Source organism: Carassius auratus, chromosome 34 (genome assembly GCF_003368295.1).
Source record: "Carassius auratus strain Wakin chromosome 34, ASM336829v1, whole genome shotgun sequence".
In the NCBI taxonomy this organism is placed as follows: domain Eukaryota; kingdom Metazoa; phylum Chordata; class Actinopteri; order Cypriniformes; family Cyprinidae; genus Carassius; species Carassius auratus.
In genome coordinates, this window is record NC_039276.1 from 11,820,446 (window position 1) to 11,835,672 (window position 15,227).

Genomic DNA, 15,227 nt, shown 5'->3' on the forward strand with positions numbered 1-15,227 from the left:
AAAGACAGATTTTCTGCATGCTCCTTTGTGAGCTGGGGTTGGACAAAATCAGTATACAAAATGGACAGTCTGATGGAGTATAGTGAGGAAAATATGATTACAGTTTGAGCAACCGTCAATCAAACTGGCTTCATCTGGTGAGAAAAGAGGCTTAAGCTTGTCTGATCATTTACTCATCCCAGAAAGGAGGGGGCAGGGTATGAAGACAAACTGGAATTATTATAAATAAATACAAAATAGATTCTTCTAGAAATATTGGTCAAAATGTGTAATTTCCAAAGACAAACAAATGTAATTAAAGAAAGTTGTTTCACAAGTTATAAACTTGCTCTCCCCTGTTGAAACTACACACATTTGTTTTACAGACCTACATCCCATTATGTACCGGGATCCCTCCTCCTAAATCCTCCCCCTGAGTCACAGACATTAATCTTCCATCATTCAGAGAGGAAAGACAAATACATTGTTCAAAGTGTGGACAGTCAAAGTGCTTGTGAGGAGGACAGAATAACTGATTACACCCCTGGATTTGGTATTTTTTACCACACTGAAAAAGAAAAGAAGGAGGGCAGCAAAGGGAGGATTTTCCAGAGGCATATGATGATATGGAAGCATCTTTTCTGATCTGATCAGTCCTCTAAATCACCTCCACAGTCTTTTTACTTGAATTTTAACCATGGGACCGCTTCATGAGCCAGGATGGCAGAAGAGAAGCCAAATCAAAATTTGTGAGGAAAACCAGCATTCCAATGTAAGTAAAGCAACATAAGAACCTATTCGCAATAGAGAGACTTTAAATAAAAGTAGTCTATCATGTACATTCAATAGTTCAATAATTAAATAATTCAATAGAATTGCATACTCATTTAGTATAATGACAATGGTTTGTTTTAGTTGGACCAGATTTGTACAACAGAACATCAGACCTATGTCTGGTGCAAAGCTATGATTTTCCAGGGTTTAGCTTCAGCATTCAAAGCTCCATTATGAAGATTAACAAAACAAACTCAATTAAATAATTGAAAAGTAGATTTCAAATAAAAGCGAAAAGAGATTAGTGAAAAAGTAATAATCTAGAGTAGAAAGGGTTAAAAAAGGTACTAAAAATAGCTCAGATAAAGACAGCACGACTCTGTATCAATATAAGAGAGTGTTGAATCAGTCATACACACAGCTGTACTGTGATTTTGATAAATAACAGATGTAGCCAACTCATTTAACTTTATAAATTAAGTTGACAACATAATAATAAAAAAATTATAATAATAGAATCCATCATTTAAAATAGCAATAATATCAAAGCCATAGCCTTGTGGGCATTGCACCAATATACTGTACATAAGTGCGTCAGAGCCTCTGGTGACCCAAATTTGAGTCCTGGAGTTTACTCTCAATGCTTCCGTCTCCCCTCATCCAATCACAATCTAGGCAAAATTCTAAAAAATACAACTTTTAAAAGAACAATAATAATAGTAATAACTTCTATATAAGTATTAAAATTAATAAAAAGTAAATTAATAAATGTAGAAAATATATTTTATTCAAATATATTTAAAGGACGAGAGGAAAGGTTTTACAACAAATGCTATGTCATCAACCATAGCAATATTTATAAGTATATAATTAAAATGTTAAACTATAAATGTAAAATAACCAATTTAGAAAATTACTGATTTATATATATAAGGAGGAGAGTAATGGTTTTATGGTTTTTGAAATTTTGGTTAGGCAATATTAGCTTTTTGTTTCTCAGATTTTAATACTCCTATAATCAACAAATGATAATCGTAATTAGTGATCGACCGATGTATCTGTTTACCGATATTTTTCCCGATATTTAAGCATTTTTCCATAATCGGGTATTGGTTTTGTAATATCGGATTGGCCGATTTACGGCGCCATCTTGTGGCCGTTTTGAGATTTCCGCCATTGCAGCCCGGGTGTCTGAGGAGATCAGTCAACTCAGTGCACAGGTAAATATATGTTCTACTTGGTTTGCTTTAATTAATCAACTTTATTTAACATAACAGACATGCACAAATGAGATCTGAGACATAAATTCCTGATATAGTTAATTTATGCAGCTTGTTTCTAAACAATTGAGACGAACTCATTGAGTCACGTAGTGTAATTCATCATGTCCTGCCCCAATAAAGACGTATCTTTACATGAATTAAATAAAACAGACATGAATGAGTGCATGTTGAAAATAAAAGCGTTGAATTTAATTCTCTATCTGTTGTATTTGCTCACCATTAGTCTAGAAGAGAAAGTTCGTTCATATTGCTTAGCAACTGACGGATGATCTGGAGGCTTAAGCACGGCGACTGAATGAAACTTTTGACAAGATTATCTTGTTTAAACACCCTAGATTATATTATCATTTACTACATAACAATTATTTCGACAATACACATATAAATATAGTCTACCGCTTTGTGGAAATTAATTATTATCTCCATGCGCGATCGCGGTTGATTAAGTTATAGTCAAACAGCACTTTGTCAGTTGGCATTTCATGATTTAACGTTAGATTAAATTTAGATCATAAAATGCCAACTGACAAGTGCTGTTTAACTTTATATAGTCTCGGGAAAAAAAGTTCGTTCATATTGCTCAGCACCTGACTGGGTTGATGATCAGGAAGCCTCAAGCACGGCCACTGAATGAAACTTTTGACAAGATTATCTTGTTTAAACACCCTAGATTATATTATCATTTACTACATAACAATTAATTCGCTAATACACATATACATATACCGCTTTGTGGAAATTAATTATTTATTATCTCCATGCGCGATCGCGGTTGATTAAATTATAGTCAAACAGCACTTTGTCAGTTGGCATTTCATGATCTAACGTTAGATTGAATCTAGATCATAAAATGCCAACTGACAAGTGCTGTTTAACTTTATATAGTCTCGGGAAAAAAAGTTTGTTCATATTGCTCAGCACCTGACTGGGTTGATGATCAGGAAGCCTCAAGCAATGCCACTGCATGACATTTTTGAAGGAAGCAGGCTTACAGGGCAGAATGCTGAAAGACTCTGTTTTCTACACTAAAACCTAGTTCTGTTTAGCTGGGAGTAAATGGCTATGCACGCCTAAATAGCCCTCCCGCCCCCACCAATATGTTAGAATCATTTTTGTGCTTTATTTTTTTACCTGTTTTTATTTTTTTACCTCATCAAAGCTTTTATTTTAAAACAAAGACACTTAGTAACAGTGCGCTTAAATTTTTTGGACTCAGACCCCTCTATTTATTTGTGTATAAATATAATGTTGTTTTTTTTTGTATGCAAGGGGGGAGTGATTGTTATAAATAAAATGTTTTTTTCAGCTCATTTGTGTTGTAATAATTGTCAGAAACAGAAGTATAACAGTAAATAAAAATCGGTTCTGCATATCGGTTATCGGGTACATAAACATACAAATAATCGGTATCGGTTATAAAAAACCAATATCGGTCGATCACTAATCGTAATAGATAAATGATAATTGTGCTGTTAAACCAAATATCAGCATTGTTGTGAATATCTGTGTGTTATTATGTAATGCTGATTATCTTTCTGTCTCTTTTATTATATTACATTATTCTCTCTCTCTCTCTTATTTTTTCTCTAGAAGTCTTTCTCTCAGCGCAGACAGTCGGCACCTTCTATTATTCTCAGTAAAGCTCTTACAAAGTCGAAACCTGCTGCCAGGTATGATCTTTGAAAACTAAAAATGTGTGCATGTAATGATGCTGTGAACATAATTAGACTGCATGGCCGTTTGATTATTTTAAAGTCTGTTTCAGTCTCAGTGAGCAGTTTGTTTCCCACTTCTGGCACAATGTCACAGTCATTGCTTGTGTGCATGCAAGAGGCTTCTGAGTATATTTGCATTTAACTGAAAGGAGAGAATGAAGAGAACCAGCCCGTGCGTGGTCTCACAACCAACATCTGCACGTGTGTGAGTGTGTGGAAGAGTGACACAGAGAAACAAAGTTGTCTGCCATCAGACAGGCTGTCTGAAAACTATGCGTATATTTTTTGAAATCTCTCTTTTGTCTGATATGCAGCTGTAACACGAGGTAATCTATCAATGAAGCACATAAAAGAGCACTCAAGTCAGAAGCTTTGATTAATTGCAAATGGATTGATGAACTGGACATGTTTTCTTATGCAAACTTCGAATTAAATATGCCTGGCCCAGGGAAATTGTGTATTTTGTATAGGTTTTCTACCATTGTCCTTTCAATGAATGTCTCTTTTTGTCTCATGTTTGTGTCAGGGATTGTGCATCTCAGGTTAGCCAGGACATTTTCGCCCTGATCCAATCTCTGCTCAGCCCAACAAGGAAGCTCATTTGCCAAGGCAATGTGGTGCTGCAGACTGGGCTACAGACCCAAGAGAGAGTCCTCATCCTCTTCAGTGATCTTCTCATCATCACCAAGGCCAAGTATGGACTTGGAAATTTACTAAGAAGAATTCAAATATATTCATGTATTAACATACTGTAAATCACCTAAATATTGAAATGCACAAACATCCAGAGATTTGGGGTTGGTACGATTCTTTTTAATGTTTTTGAAAGAAGTCTCTTCTGCTCAATAATGCTGCATTTCTTAGATCAGTAAAATAATACAGTATAAAAATCTTTCAAATTTATTGCAGTTTCCTATTTTGATTTTATTTCAAAACATAATTTATTCATAGGATTGCAAAGCTGTATTTTCAGCAGTCACCAGTCTTCAGTGTCATATGATCCTTCAGAAATCATTCTAATATGTAAATGTGCTGCTCAATAAATATTTCTTATCATTATCAGTGCTAAAAAAAAAAGATACAGTTGTGCTGCTAAACTTTTTTTAGTGCAAACTGTGAGACAGTATTTGATGCAAAGAAAGTTCAAAAGAATAACATTTATTTGAAATAAAAAATATTATGTTGTATATGTCTTTGCTGTCACCTTTAATCAATTAAATGTGCCCTTGCTGAATAGAAGTGTTTGTTAAAATAAAATAACTAAATAATAAACAAGCAAACACACACACACACACACACACACACACACACACACACACACACAAACATACTGACACCAAATTTCAGAATGGTAGTATGTAGAGCTACAATGTTAAAGTGGTGAGATGGTATAGCTCTAATGATTTTGTCTTTGAATAATTTGAGATGTTTTTTTCTTCAGGTCAGTAATGCAGGTGAAGCAGAAGAAGTGTGTGCGTGTTAGTGAGATGTGGACGGCCAGCTGTGTGGATGAGGTGTGTGAGGCTAGTACCGCTTCAGAGAGGAGCTTTGTCATGGGTTGGCCAACTTACAACTGTGTGGCTAATTTTAGGTACACACACACACACAGTATATACAGTATATATTTATATATATATATATATATATAGCCAATCTAAACATATCCATTGATTTCTCCTGTTAAAATTTGCTGTTTTTGTGTGTGTCCATGTGTATAGCACTTCAGAAGAGAAAGACAGGTGGCTGTCTCTAATTGAAAGGTCAGTTCTTTTACTATATTACAATAAATACAATGAAGAAATAAATCCTCTCTTCTAAAATTCTCTTCTCCCTCTTTTAATTAGTTGTATAAAAGAAGAAAAACAGAGTGATGATCCGAAGATGATTCCACTAAAGATATTTGCAAAGGATGTCGGCAACTGTGCCTATGTGAGAACGGATTGTTTTTTGAGTATAAAATGATGTACTGTAGCTTTGATGTGTAAATGAATGTAAATTTGCTTTTTTTCTGTTTAGGCAAAAACTCTTTTTATCAGCAACACAGACTGCACCTCTGATGTCATTGGCACAGCACTGCAGCAGTTTGGTCTTTCGGTATGAAAAGACTGCACAGCTACTACACAAACAAACCAAAGCAACAGATAAATAAATAAAATGATTATTATTTAATTATATTTTTATTTAACTTTATTTAACTTTTCTCTTTGCACACAGGGTGGAATAAAAGATTATATGTTGTGGGTGTGTTCAAAACAAGATGAAACACCATACCCTTTAATTGGTAAGAGTTTGTCAGAGATTCTCCTGTCATCAAAGCAATCAAACATTTTAGCTGTGAAATAATAAAGTACTGTGGTATGAGTATCCGATACTATCCCTGCACAGCAGCTTTTATAAGGGGCTTTTGTTCCACCAGGTCATGAGTTTCCTTATAGCATAAAGATGAGCCACATTCGCCTGCTGCAGCAAGATGCAGTGACGTTATCCTACAGCCAGATGGCGCTTTTGCCTATTGACGCTCAGTGCCAGTTCTTCTTGAGGCCCAGTAAAATGAGTAGCAGCACCTGCACAGGTGAGAGATGCTTGTTTTCAGAATGCTACCATACTACTCGTTCTATTTTTGTAGTATGGCCGTATATTACTAGCAACCATAATATTTTAAAGGAACACTATGTCAATTTTGGCGCTCTAGCGGTTAATAAACAGTACTGCACGCATCCCGCAGAAGAACATTCTATCCAGAGCTACTTCTTCAAGTATATGTCTATGGCAATTGGTAGATTAATTTATGATGTACTGGCTCATTATATACATTTGAACACAGAAAATACAGTTACATAGTGTTGCTTTAAACTTCTGTGATGATTTCCCTTGCATCTAGATTAGTCCACAGTTGGACTGTTCAGGTTTTTTTTTTTTTTTAAATAAAGCCCACATTTATGTCAAAACACAAAATCAAGTCTGAATATTAAGCTCTATATACACATACACAATGTCCTTAAACGCTGCCTCTTTTTTTTTTATCTTGTTGACCTCTCTTGCATACATTTCTCCTAGCAGAACAGAAAAGCAGGAGGAGGAGGATGTCTATTTTTAGCTGGGCTTTTAAACGAGGCTTCAGCATTGAACAGGATGTTCAGACCGAATCTCTTGTCCAAACCATTCAACCAGCTTCTGGTCATCTGTTTGGTCGGCCACTCAGTGATGTGATAAAAGACAATATCCTGCCATCATCCATTGTTGTATGTACTGAAAATCCTCTAATTTTAGGCAATTAAAAAGATAATCCCTAAAGTATTAATTTTCAAAATTTTTATATTATGTAAATTAAAAGCAGTCCAACTTTTTTGCATAATGTTCAGCATTATTGAATGACATAATGCACTTTGTTAAAATATGATGACATCCAATTACAATAATATTATTACAATAAAACCACTTGTCTTTTGTTTTTTAAAGGACATGCTGAAGTGTTTGTGCAGAGAGGGGACCGTGACGCATGGAATATTCCGGTGCTCTGCTGCAGTGAAGGCCTGCCGAGAATTGAGGGAAAAGCTGGATTCTGGTCACTATGAAGAGCCACTGAGTGCAGAACCTGTACTTGTTACTGCTTCAGTGTTCAAGGTACATATTTATGCACGAACACTCTTCAAAAGTTTGGGGGCTGTAAAAGTTTCACAGTAAGGTTTAAAAAAAAAAAAATCTCTTATGCATTTATTCGATAAAAAATGCACTTAAAACAGTAATATATTGAAATAACAGCTTTATATTTGAATGTTTTTTAAAATGTAATTTATTCCTGTGATGGCAAAGCTTCAGCAGCCAATACTTCAGTCATCAGTGTCACACAGTCCTTCAGAAATCATTCCAATACTGATTTAGTGCAAATGAAACATCATATTATTATTATTAGCAATTATAGGTTGTGCTGTTTAATATTTATGGAAATGTAAGGTTTCTTTGATGAAAGGAAAATTCAAAAGCGCATTATTTATTTAAAATAAATCTTTTGTAACATTATAAATGTCTTTACTGTCATACTTTGAATTGAATGTATCCTTGGTGAATACAAGTATTAATATTCTTAAGAAAAAAAAATTGACCTTGAACTATCGAACAGTAGTGTGAGTCAAGAATAAACTTTGATTCTATTATGAGACTCTCTGTTTTTATATCTGTGTTTTTGATTGGCAGGAATTCTTACGCAATATACCGGGCAGCCTCTTGTGTGAGGAGCTCTATGAGCAGTGGCTCCAAGCCGTTGAGCAGAATGGTGAAAGCAATGGACACATGCCGGAGAGAAACCTTCTACAGAATGTTCAGAGGTAAAGTCCCAGTAACACCCCGATTAGTTTATCAGGTTTTGTAATGCTAGTTCGCAAAGAAGGATAAAACCTTGATAATGATGGATCAAGGCTATGATATTACTGCACACCTTAAGCAGATTTAGATTTAGTAGCCAGTTTCCTTTAGCTTTATGAGTTATCTAATCGTGAAGACAGTTAACTTTGATGTGTTTTCTGCCCACACTCCCAGGCTTGTTCAGCTTTTACCTAAAGAAAATCTCCTGCTGCTGAGACACATGCTAGCGATGCTTCACCACATACAGCTCAATGCTGAGCACAACCAGATGACCTCTTTTAACCTGGCGGTGTGTATTGCACCTAGCTGTCTGTGGAATTGCAAACTATCACAATCTCATGAAAAAGACGCCAAAAAGGTAAGTGCACATGCTTTATTATTACCAAATTACTACACAGAGGATCTGCTGAAGTAATCGTCATTATGGCTCTCTAAAGAACACGGAAATGGCAGTAGGAATGGAAAATATAACAGACATAGGAAAGGAAATGTTAATGTAATTGCTGATGTAATCTGTACACAGGTGTGTGACCTTGTGCGTGTTTTGATTGACAACTGCTGTGCGTTGTTTGGGGATGAAATTATAACCCTCTTAATGGATTTGACTCAAGACAATAGAAGCAACCACGGATCAGGTTACTATAAATACATACAGCATTCACAACACACCAACACAAAACAACACTTTAGAATATTTCTTTTAGCCTGAAAAATGTGCTTTAGTAAATTTGACTGCTTTTTAATAATAATAATAATAAAGATTAGTTAGTGTGATTATTTCAACCAGATTTTTTTTCCTTGTTGAAAATATAAATGAAAGTTTGAAAGGAACGCTGCCAAGGCAACCATTTTCATTTAGTTATTTTCATGTTTTTAGATTAAATATTATTAATATTTTAAAATATCTAATCTAATATTCATATTTTATTTCAGCATTATTTATAACAACAATGTCTTTGGAGACCCCAGATCAGTTTAAAAAAAATACTGTAACTTCATAAATAGTAACAACAGCACATTTTCACAGAATTTATCTTACTATGTTTTTAAAATTGTATAGTCTATATATCTTTTTCTCTTCCTGCCTCTAGTTGGGTCTCTGCAGCAGATGTCAGATTCGGGTTGTGAGAGTCTGAAGAATGAGGTGAATACAGACACAGAGGATATTTCTAAGAGCCGCCCTCTTAAAGACAGTCGTAGTATGGACTCACTCATGTCACTGAGTGATTGTGACCTTGATTTGCCAGAAAGCCACCTGCTGTCTTCCACCTCATTGACACAAATCGGGAACCTTTCACCTGCAGTGCGACAGCTCCGATCCCTTAAATTACACAGACACTTCATGTCCACCATTGCTTTGACTTCTGAGGAGCAGGAAGTAACCCTAGAAAGTGCAAAACATGAAGAGTTTAAGAGACCTGATGAGGTCAATGGTAATTTGTTTCTAGAACAAAGCTTTCAGCAACTGAATTTCATGAGAGAAAAGCAAACTCCATCAACCTCCAATGTGTCATCACCAGTGACTTCACCAATGCACTCATCTCTGAGTTTATTAGACAGTCCATTTTCTCTGTCCACCCGTCAGACTTGTCATTCTCCTCAGGACTCTCCAGAAAAGGGACAATCTGATTTGCTCGCTCAAAATGGCGCAGACTACCAACATTCAAACAGCTTGCTGAATGAAAAATCATCTCTCCCACATCATCAGAGGAACATCACTGATACTGAAAGGAGTTTACAATGTAAAGTGCCCAAAAATCCTCCTTTTCATCAGCAGGCCTATCAAAAACTCAACAGAAAACCATTCTCACAGACTCCCACTCAAATGCTTTCACATAAAGGAAAAGGCCTTTTCTACAGGGGCCCCTGGAGCCACACACGGAATACTTTAGGACACCCAAATATGCCCCCTGACCCTCAGACCGTCGGGTTCACTTGTCAAACCAGGACTGAAGAAGAGGTCAAGCTACCACAAAGTGTGTTTTGCAGACAGAGCTGCAAGTTGATGGTGCACAAAGTCAGGGGACAGAACGCAGGTTTGAAGTCTAGCAAACTCTCTGGGGAGCAGTTGAGGTTTAAAGCTCTTGATTTGCACCCCTCCTCTGGAAAAATAGTCGGGGAGTACTTTATGGATGCTTCTCCTCTCAGAGAGAAGCAGGCTAATGGGAAAGGTCAAAGGCTCAGTTGTTGCAGTAGCAGCCAGTGGATTGTCTGAAGCCAATGGGAACAGTCTTTTTCCAAAAACAGGTCATACACACTATGACTCCATTAATAATAAAAATCTGCAGTTTATTATAATTAACAATTACAGGCTTCATATTACAATATTATTTAATTTTAGAGCAGGCACGTAATATTCTCATTTTCATCTTCATCAGCAGTTTAGATTTTGGCACGCTCTGCAGGAGCTGATGCACTAAAGACCCAGGTATACTTTATTTTCCACATCCGCACAGCTTTCAAGCAAACTCAACCGCTGAGTCAACTCACAAAGATTGGGATGCACGTGGACCGTGTGCATGGATATCAGCCATCGACGAAGGACAGTAACATCATTTATCAGCTCAACCCTACTTAACTGATTTATTCAGTTTTCAATGTGTTTTTCATTATGCAAGTCAAACTGAAACATGTAAAACATTCAAAAACAGCACACACTTATACTTGCAAGTTCACAAAATCCCCTTTTCAGTATTAGGGTAGGGATACATTACCCATTTTGCCTGTTGATCCTAAAACGTAATCACTCATATTTTGATTCTGTAAGATGAATGCCACCATTCTGAGGTCCAAGAAGATTTCATTCGAAGATGATTTGTGAGCATTGTAATGCCTTTTTGTAAACAAAGCCAAACCTTTTTTTTGTAAATGTATACCAAACTGTTTCAAAGCAAAAAAAAAAAAAAAAAAAAAAGATTTATACTTACAATATTTTATTGCACTTTAAAGAAATGCTATTTAAGATAGTACTACAGAATTTAATTTGAATTTCCATCATGTTTTGTACCATAGATCTTATTAAAACTAGTAATCCCATCTGTGTGTGGCCCTAGTTTATTTCTCAACAATTGTTCATTCTTGCAAACATATTTCCCTCAATAATTCATATTTTCACTGTGCTCGTGTCAACATTTTTAATGCATCAATATAACTTATTTAGCAGCAAAACATGTTCAAATATTAAAAAAAATCACATGTACTTGCTTGAGGATGATGTCCCAGCTTTCAAGTACAAAATAAAAACAAAGCAACCTAAAATGTTAAATATCATATTTATTGCAATAAATCAGTTAGTTATTTCTGCATTGAAAATGTATAACAACAAGATGCTCCCACCTCTCATTGTGACACAAAGAATTGCAGAATCTGCACAATTTAAAAAAATTACAATCACCAAAATTATAAAAACTACTTATGGCAGCATGTAAATAATATGAAACAATATATGTTATCAATTAAAATGTAGTTTTCTATTAAAGTAGCACATATTAAAATGCCTGCTATTAAAGATTTCTCCATAATGCAGTTTTTATGTTATATGACTGGGCTTTATTTTATAGATTATACTTTGGGTGGGGCTGTGGAGGACTCTTTTTCACTGTCAACTCGAGCATCAGATATCACGTCTGGCACACGCAGAATCATCCCATCCAGATCCTTCCTCAAACACACCTGGCAACCCAGACGAGATCTAAATGATGTACATGCAAAAGAGAAATGTGAAGATTTGCCATGAATATTCAAATCCAGATAACTCTCTCTATTGGTTGAGAACGTTACCATGTGCTGAGGATGCTCATATGAACAGAGCAATGATAGAGAGATATAGTTTTTATTACAGGGAAATCTGTCTTATTAATTGTTGTCTCTGCATAATATAGAATAGGAAAGTGTATTTCAACATCAAAAGAGATACTTTCTTCATCTTTAAACTGAGGTCTGTACAAAAATACTAAAAGCTACTGCATGGCTTCTGAAGACAATTATAAAATGATCTCCTATTGTTGGAGTGATTTGGTTTACTCACGTGTCTGTAAGCCCATAAGCCAAGTCCAGCATGTCCATTTCCTCATCGGAAATAGGTCCAAGCTTCTTATAAACGGCCTCCTCGAAAATAAGGTGGCACGTAGAGCAGGCCAAAGTTCCCTCACACGCACCTAGTTCAACAACCCAAAAGAGACACACAAAAATATTAGCCTGCAAGCTACTAAGACTCACATTCCACTTACATTGACATGACAAGTATTCAAATATTTCTTTAGCTGTTGACCTCATTTTACCTTTGGATTACATACACAAAGCCCTGTAAAGCTTTGGCCTGTTCACAATGATCAAATCATTTTTGCCTTTCTATGGCAATCACATATGTTTTTCCTTTGCTTTTTTGAGGCAACCAGCAGTCCTCATAGACAGTACACTATGTGCACTGTAAAAATGTTTCATCAAGTAGCCTAAAAATGTGTTTCAAGTGGATTTATATAATGTAAACTAAATCAATGTGACTACATCAGGTGACACAGGAGGAAACTTCACGTTTTTATAGTGGGTCAATGAGATGTACATAATTGTCTGTACAAATAAAACTTACCTTTTTACACTATGTACAATATTTGTAAATAACTTACCAAATCCATCAATATCTAGATCATGGTTAACAACGATATCGAGTAGTGATTCTCCCGTTAAAGCTTTCACCGAAATCCTTTTTCCATCTCGATTCAGAAAGTGAACGGTCACCTTCTCCTCAGCCCTGCACAGAGACATTTTTAAGACTTCGGTGCAAAAGCCATCATCATCATCATCATCATCATCATCATCATCAGAAGTGCTATATGCAAAACCTAGAACAAAGATTTGTTGTATCCTTAAGCACATTTTCCTGAAAACTTTGGCTAAACCTCTTGTTGATGTTGTTAATCAGACCATTGTTCAAGAAGCCAAGGGATTTTCCCTGAAATGCAGATCCCTTGAGAAAAGCACATTTTTTAAAATAAAAATAGGCTTTGATGGATGGACTAAATATTACATCATTCTATAATGCAAACAAAAAATATAGCCAAAAAACAATTATGGTTGTTGCATTTCATTCACACATTTCCTGTCATTCCTCTGTTGTTCATATTCGGTATGATTTTAAACAACAGCTAGAATAGAATAAACAGTATAGAATTTTCTGAGCATGAATTCACCTAAGCCCTGATAAAACCCTCCTGAACCTTATGCATGGAGGCTTAAACACAATGAGGGAGCATGGAGGGGCTTTAGGTGCAATAGTCTTCAGCAGGCAAAAGATATTTAGAATAATATTACGGTATAGAGTAATACAGAAGTTCTTTAAGGTCATATTTCTGACCACCTTGTGTTTTTATGAAATGAGAGACCACATAAGTACTGGTCATACTTTTTAAAAGTAGCTGCTAAGAACTATACTCAACAAGGCTGCATTTATTTGTTCAAAAATTAACATTAATATCTGTGATATATTATAACAATTTAAAATTATTATTTTCCATTATTATTTTAAAATGTAAATTATTCCTATGATACAAAGTTGACATTTTAGCAGCCATTACACCAGTCTTAAGTGTCACATGATCCTTTAGAAATCATTCTAATATGCTGATTTGGTGCTCAAGAAACATTTATCATCATCAACTTTGAACACTGTTCCTTTTAAACTAGACTAGTTTTGAACAGTAGAGTAGATATGTCAGCATGTCAGCAGTAGGTTATATGGCATATAGCAATGCCCTGAACAAAAGTCAAGATTGTGAAACATTTGACATCTGAACGCCAAATCTGACATCAAGTATTACAGAGAGTTGGATTGTATAAAATAACCTTGAGGAAGCTTCAGTTATCAGTGTATTCACCATAACAATAGTCTACATTCTTAGTCACCATATATCCAAAGATAAAACCCAGATAAAGACAGATAACATAAAATAAAGAGGAACACATTATTACACAATGTACAAACACTGGCAGTATACTTGTAACCCAATAGCCTTGACCCACAAAAAAAGCACATTTAACATATTTAACCTATTGCACAACTGAGAAATACAGTGAACCCCAAAAATAGTTATGCACTTAACACACTTAAAATACATTAATGTCACTTTATTAGAAATAAAATATCAAACCATGTGTCAAATGCAAACAGATTACGCTATATCATTCAGAGCTTATCTGAATTACTTTTAACCTACTGATCTCAAGGTTATTTTTGAGTCGATGTATGAAATCAGCTCTCCTCGCAGACTACCACAGTTGTAGTCCATCACATAAACTATCAACTAACATTTGACAACCACTACATTTTCAACATTATGTATATTGTTTTATCAGGTGAACCCTATAAGACTGTAAACAGAGGCATGTTTTGTTTTTGTTTTTGACAGAAGCGCTAAATAATTTTTCTTTAAATAAAAAAGCAACTCGTTTTGACAACTCGTTATCTAACCTAAAGACGTTACGTATTTTATGTAATCCACACGTTTTGGGACATTACAATACTGCTGAAAAAAATGCTAACATGCATAAGTCCTAATGACTCCGTACTTTCTGAAACACAGTTTCTTACCTTAGTGAATTAGTTAATGTGTTTATTCCTCTGCTGTATGTGTAGCTCCCAGTCACGCATTGAGGAAACGCTCTGGTTTGACTGAATGTTTGGTGCGCCGCTTTACGCATCACAGCCGCTCGCTGGAGTAACACTCTCAGTGCACATGCCGACATTGCAATATTTTTTGTTGTTGTTGACAGACCGCTGAAGAACTAACTAACAACGTTACATGTGTGCTGGAATTAAACTTTCGACTCTTTATATCTGGCGGAAATACAGCTGTTCCGTCGTGACGTCAATTTGTAGTCCAACCCGGAAATAATTCATCATGTGTTCCTTCCAATGCTCTATAATAAAGAACTATATCATATATAGATCAGTGGTTCTTTCTATGAGTTTTTAAAATAGCGATTTTGGATTTTCTTTCTTTCTTTTTTTTTCTTTTTATTTTAGTTAATTGTGTTAATTTCATATTACATACTACATACAGTCATACCAATCTCTCTCTGCGCTATGTTCTTTATATGAAACATTGAAGAAACTTTT

The 15,227-nt window shown here is 35.3% G+C and overlaps 2 protein-coding genes across 6 annotated transcripts; one reads left to right on the plus strand and one right to left on the minus strand.

Moving 5' to 3' along the window:
• Window positions 1-389: 389 nt before the first annotated feature.
• Window positions 390-11,239, plus strand: LOC113053209 (rho GTPase-activating protein 20-like). 5 transcript variants are annotated; one of them, XM_026218044.1, is made up of 16 exons: window positions 390-751; window positions 3,627-3,706; window positions 4,278-4,445; window positions 5,193-5,342; window positions 5,470-5,511; window positions 5,596-5,680; window positions 5,768-5,845; window positions 5,966-6,032; window positions 6,168-6,323; window positions 6,809-6,993; window positions 7,211-7,375; window positions 7,946-8,076; window positions 8,288-8,471; window positions 8,637-8,748; window positions 9,205-10,360; window positions 10,492-11,239. In XM_026218044.1, exons 1-15 carry the CDS (start codon window positions 677-679, stop codon window positions 10,326-10,328), a joined length of 2,802 nt encoding a protein of 933 aa, XP_026073829.1. In that variant the 5' UTR covers window positions 390-676; the 3' UTR covers window positions 10,329-10,360; window positions 10,492-11,239. The 5 variants fall into 5 exon arrangements, with proteins under 5 accessions (XP_026073829.1, XP_026073830.1, XP_026073828.1 ...); XM_026218045.1 differs by having other exon boundaries at window positions 10,495-11,239; XM_026218043.1 differs by having other exon boundaries at window positions 9,205-11,239.
• A 132-nt stretch (window positions 11,240-11,371) lies between these two features.
• On the minus strand, window positions 11,372-14,993 carry fdx1 (ferredoxin 1). Its single transcript, XM_026218048.1, has 4 exons — window positions 14,700-14,993; window positions 12,739-12,863; window positions 12,141-12,270; window positions 11,372-11,804 (listed from the first exon to the last, which is right to left on the minus strand). The coding sequence occupies exons 1-4, from the start codon at window positions 14,852-14,854 to the stop codon at window positions 11,675-11,677; spliced, it is 540 nt and encodes a 179-aa protein (XP_026073833.1). The 5' UTR covers window positions 14,855-14,993; the 3' UTR covers window positions 11,372-11,674.
• Between the last annotated feature and the right edge of the window lie 234 nt (window positions 14,994-15,227).